This window comes from Culex quinquefasciatus, chromosome 3 (genome assembly GCF_015732765.1).
Source record: "Culex quinquefasciatus strain JHB chromosome 3, VPISU_Cqui_1.0_pri_paternal, whole genome shotgun sequence".
In the NCBI taxonomy this organism is placed as follows: Eukaryota; Metazoa; Arthropoda; class Insecta; order Diptera; family Culicidae; genus Culex; species Culex quinquefasciatus.
In genome coordinates, this window is record NC_051863.1 from 198,765,773 (window position 1) to 198,771,319 (window position 5,547).

The window sequence follows — 5,547 nt, forward strand, 5'->3', positions numbered from 1 at the left end:
TGCCGAACGCCATCGCCATTCGTTGTCCACTGCTTCACCACCTAAGAAGCATAAATTTAACGCTTTGTTCGAATTAAACTGCTTGTTTCTGGTTGATTTTAAGTTTTGGTTTAAAATTTGATTCTGCTTCAATTAGTTTGACGAAAATGCAGCGAGATTACACCGCCGACAAGGGTGAGTTTTGAGATCCGGAATTTGTTCCGATTGACACTGGTTTTGTGTTTCGCCTCGTAGAGACCATCAAGTCGTTCCTGTCCGAGTTCCACAAGGAGGACGATGGCGGCAAGAAGGTGTTTGTTTACGCCCGGCAGATGACCAACATTGCCCACCGGGAGCAGGTCGGATTGACGGTGGACCTGGATGATGTGGCCTCGTACAACGATCAGCTGGCGGAGGCGATCCAGAAGAACGCACGGCGTTACATCAAGCTGTTTTCGGACACGGTGTTTGAGCTGTTGCCGTCGTACAAAGAACGGGAAGCGATCAACAAGGATCCGTTGGATATTTACATTGAGCATCGGCTGTTGATGCAGTCCCGGACGCGGAACCCGAACGAGCCGCACGATGCGCGGAACACGATTCCGGCCGAGCTGGTCAAGCGTTACGAGGTGTACTTCAAGGCACCGAGCATGTCGAAGGCGGTTTCGATTCGGGAGGTTAAGGCGGAGAGCATCGGCAAGTTGGTCACGGTTCGAGGAATCGTCACCCGGTGCACCGAGGTGAAGCCCATGATGACGGTGGCCACTTATACGTGTGACCGTTGTGGTGCTGAGACATACCAACCGGTGAGCTCGATGAGCTTCATGCCGACGATCGATTGTCCGTCGGAGGATTGCCGGGTGAACAAATCTGGCGGCCGTTTGTACCTGCAGACGCGTGGTTCCAAGTTTATGAAGTTTCAGGAGATTAAGATCCAGGAGCACAGCGATCAGGTTCCGGTGGGACATATTCCGCGCTCGTTGACCGTGATGTGCCGCGGAGAAACGACTCGTATGGCTCAACCCGGAGATCACGTCGTAATCAGCGGAATCTTTTTGCCCATTCAGCGAAGTGGCTTCAAGGCCATGGTTTCGGGACTGCTGAGCGAGACATTCCTGGAAGCGCACCGGATCGTGTGTCTGAACAAGTCCGACGATGGTGAGACGAGCAACGAGCTGACTCCGGACGAGCTGTCGGAACTGGCCAAGGATGACTTTTATACGCGGATTGCGAGCAGTTTGGCGCCGGAGATTTACGGTCATTTAGACGTGAAGAAGGCGCTGCTGTTGCTGCTGGTTGGCGGAGTTGATCGCAGCCCGGATGGCATGAAGATTCGTGGCAACATCAACATCTGCCTGATGGGAGATCCTGGTGTGGCCAAGTCGCAGATGTTGGGCTACATCGATCGGTTGGCGGTTCGTAGTCAGTACACAACGGGTCGTGGTTCTTCAGGAGTTGGTTTGACTGCCGCCGTCATGAAGGATCCGCTGACCGGGGAGATGATGCTCGAAGGAGGTGCGCTGGTTCTGGCCGATCAGGGCGTTTGCTGCATCGACGAGTTTGACAAGATGGCCGATACCGACCGAGTTGCTATCCACGAGGTCATGGAACAGCAGACGATTTCCATCGCCAAAGCAGGCATCATGACCTGCCTGAATGCTCGCGTGTCGATTCTTGCCGCGGCCAATCCGGTGTACGGCCGTTACAACCCACGACGCACCATCGAGCAGAACATCCAACTGCCGGCCGCTCTCCTCTCCCGTTTCGACCTTCTCTGGCTCATCCAAGACAAACCGGACCGCGACAACGATCTTCGTCTGGCCAAGCACATCACCTTCGTCCACAGCCACGGAAAGCAGCCGCCATCGCGCATCAAGACTCTGGACATGTCGCTGATCCGCCGGTACATCGCACTGTGCAAGCGCAAAGTGCCGGTCATCACGCCGGAACTGTCCGAGTACATCGTCAACGCGTACGTCGAATTGCGCCGCGAGGCACGCAACAACCGCGACATGACCTTCACCTCGGCCCGTAACCTGCTGGGAATTTTGCGCCTCTCGACCGCCCTTGCCCGGCTCCGTCTGGCCGACGAGGTCGACAAAGACGACGTGCAGGAAGCGCTCCGCCTGCTGGAAATGTCCAAGGACTCGCTGAACCAAACCGAGCAGAAGACCACTCAGTAAGTTACCTTAAAATTTACTCAATTTACAACATTACTAACAAATAACTTTTTTTATTCACAGCGTCCAAAACACGTCGGACAAAATCTTCGCGCTGGTGCGGGAGTTGGCCGGGGCGAGCAAGACGGTCAAGATCTCGGACGTGATGGAGCGCTGCACGACCAAGGGCTACAAGCCGGACCAGGTGGACGCCTGCATCGAGGAGTACGAGGAGCTGAACGTGTGGCAGGTCAACCAGACGCGGACGAAAATTACCTTTATCTAAGCGAAGTTGTGTGCGCGTGTGTTTTTATACCTACTCTCATTTTTTTCATCCTTTCTGTTAGCGATTAAATGCAGTTTTTTTTGTATTCGCATATTTTGTCACCTGGATTGAATAATGAATCATTGAACGTCTTAATTCTCCTCTAGCTTTCTCATCCAGGTGGTTCACATGTTTGCCCTTAGTACAATGTTGTAAGAGACTAGAATTAAGTTTTATAAGCAATAAAACTTGACTTTGAATAAACTTTATTGTGTTTATGTGATTTGTTAAAATTGACAGTGCATTAAACCGAAAATGGGATATATCTGTATGATTTTTTTTTTAAATATGAAAAACATTGAATTTTATTGTGCTTGCCTGAAAGTTAATTTAAAATGGTGAAATAAATAAAATTTTCTAAAAGTAAAAAAGCCTTTTCCGTAATATTAGTTTTTGAAGCTTTTACTACATATACTAACAGTAATGCCTCGGTTTAGCACTCCATAAGGGGGATGAAAAACCCAGGCGTGCATAACTGAAGCACAGAGCTTATGGAATTTTGGCTTTATGGGAGATATTGGCTATAATCGTATGAAAAATCATGCAAAAATAAAAAAAATAGTGTTTTGGAATCGGGATGATGGCAGCTATCCATAGCAATAATAATGACATGAAAATTTTCACAAAAATACAAAAATACAACATTTCAGTTTTTTACGATATGGGTATCAAACGATTGGGATTTTTTCATACATTTCGAAAGTTATAACACATTTTTTTTTGAATATTAACAAAAAAAATCACAACCACGTATTTTCGAAAAAAAAATCACAGAAATCAGATGATCGGGATTTTTCATGCACTTCGAAAAATTTCACAAAACTACGTATTTTTGAAAAAAAAACTCAAATTTTAGGTTTGTTACAATGTGAATAACAAACGATCGGGATATTTTTTTTTTTTTAATAAATTAAACAGTACATACAGTTATTATATTTTTTTTGAAAATACTGTTTTTTTTACAAAGCTACGTATTTTCCATAAAAATTTCAAAATTTACGTTTTTCACAATATCGGTATCAAATGATCGGATTTTTTTCAAACATTTAGAATGTAAGTTTGTTTTCATCTGAATGATATCCCACAACTTTGCCGAAGACACTCAATCGATCAGAAAATCCCATTAAATTAGTTCTATCTTTTTCCGACTATTTAACTAATATATGTAGGGGAAATATACCTATTTTGAGCCTAATAAGCGGTCGTGTTTGAATGATGCTGGATAATCTGGGGTGTTCCTTGAAATTTGCTGAAACCAAGTACACCAACGAGTAGAGCAACTTTTTGTGAACATTAATGTTTATTTTCACTTTTACTAAAATTTATTCTATTCCTTTTACAAATATTATAAAAAAATATTTCCCAAATGTTCCCAAATGAGACGAGAATGCATTGGGCCACGCCCATTTTTCTAGTTTCAGCTTAGTTCTTTTTTCTTCCAGCGCTCTTTTGGGTCTGCTTAGTGCTGCCAACTGCGATGAAAGTTTAAGCGAACACTCACGAAAAGTAGCACTTATAAAGAAAGTTTCCTGGCTCACTTCAACAGGCGCTGCTGGTGGTGTTGGTGGCCACCCTTTTTTCTTTATTTGCCTTCACTTGGTTTTCTTCCGCCTTCGATTGGAATGGGTCGTCAAAACTCAAACGTTAAAAGACTTGGCGTGTTTGTTTTTTATGGCGCTTGCTAATTATTAACATATTTTGGGATTATTTTTCAAGTGAGTGAGTAACTAATGTGCAAAAGAACATGTTGCCGATAGTTGGAAGCAATTTTATATCTTAAGCGCTTTGAAATCGTTAGCGCAAGTGAAAAAATACTGATGGCGACTTTCGTTAAGCAGTTAACTGCTCATCTTACGAGTGGATGTGTGTGCCACCAAAATTATGAGAAATGGTCTCGCATAATAGAAATTATGATCAAAAGTGCATTTAATTTGATCTTTTTGGCCAGTAAATGACATACATTTGCGTGCTTACTTGAGGCGGTGCTGTTGCTGGTAAGTTTATAGCCTAAATAGTATTGTTGGAGCTTTATTCGAGCATCAAACTCTCCATATTACGAAGATAGGGCCATTAGAAAAGGTATATTTCCCCTATTTTCAAACCATGCAACCCTATTCCATTGAACATTGAATTTATAGAAATTTTTAAGCTGAATTTGAAAAAAAAATTACATCATCCCCGATTGTCATAATCCTGGGACAGTTTACGATCCTGTATTAGACTAAACTTCTCAAACTTTAACCATCAATCAGCGGGTAACTCACCTTCGGTTCGGTATCGGATATCGGGTTCGCAACGATACGCCATAAAAGTATAATTTATGGCGCCGATTGGGGGGGGGGGGGGGATGCTCAAATTTCTGCGCGGCTACCTTCTTCTGAGTTGACCATTTGGGGTGTTTGATTGCTTTTAGATGAGTCTCGAGAGAAAGGATTCCGCCGCGCGACACGCGACCGCGGCGTACGACCAGTGAGCGGACATTAAATCATCAATGAATTTGTATTTTTAAGTTTTTTGGGGGTGACGATGCGATGCGTCATGTTTATTTTGGTTATTTTTGAATGATGTTCTAAGCGAAAGAACTTGAATTTAATTTTATGAGTTTTGAATTGAATCTTAGACTCACATTTGTTTTCAAATGTTTCTTCAGAATAAACACGTGTCAAGGCTTTAAGCCTTCATTTGGTGTTCATAAGGCTGACAATTTTTGCCCCAATGTTTGTCGTAGGCATGAGGAAATCGTTTAACCCATATCTCGCTCACAAATCAAACACCTCGACAACTCGATGTCATTCATCCCCGACTCGAAACGGGACTCGGCGTGATTCCTAATCCGCTTTTTGCTCCTTTCACAAAGCTCACCACCCCAAAACAGTGTGTTCATGTCGCACCACCTCGAGATGTGAACCTCGTGTGTGTCCTTTTTCAATCAATCACGGATCCTTGGAAGGGTGTGGGTGTCATGTCGTGTGTTTTTATTGCCGTATGTAGATTAAAAGAGTTTTCTTTGCCGGGGTTTTGATACCACTGAGCGCTAGGAGCATGGAGCACAAAGCACTGATATCGCGCTCGCATGGTAATCAG

At 44.2% G+C, this 5,547-nt stretch overlaps 1 protein-coding gene across 1 annotated transcript; it reads left to right on the top strand.

The window, feature by feature from the left end:
- LOC6031080 (DNA replication licensing factor Mcm7) lies at positions 1-2,667 on the top strand. Its single transcript, XM_001841873.2, has 3 exons — positions 1-174; positions 235-2,158; positions 2,223-2,667. Exons 1-3 carry the CDS (start codon positions 147-149, stop codon positions 2,422-2,424), a joined length of 2,154 nt encoding a protein of 717 aa, XP_001841925.2. The 5' UTR covers positions 1-146; the 3' UTR covers positions 2,425-2,667.
- The last annotated feature ends 2,880 nt before the right edge of the window (positions 2,668-5,547 follow it).

Excerpts from the sequence above, each read along its gene's own strand:
- LOC6031080 (XM_001841873.2), top strand. The coding sequence starts at position 147 with ATGCAGCGAGATTACACCGCCGACAAGG. Across the intron at positions 175-234 it reads AGATTACACCGCCGACAAGG|AGACCATCAAGTCGTTCCTG; the intron begins GTGAGTTTTGAG and ends TTCGCCTCGTAG. Across the intron at positions 2,159-2,222 it reads ACCGAGCAGAAGACCACTCA|CGTCCAAAACACGTCGGACA; the intron begins GTAAGTTACCTT and ends TTTTATTCACAG.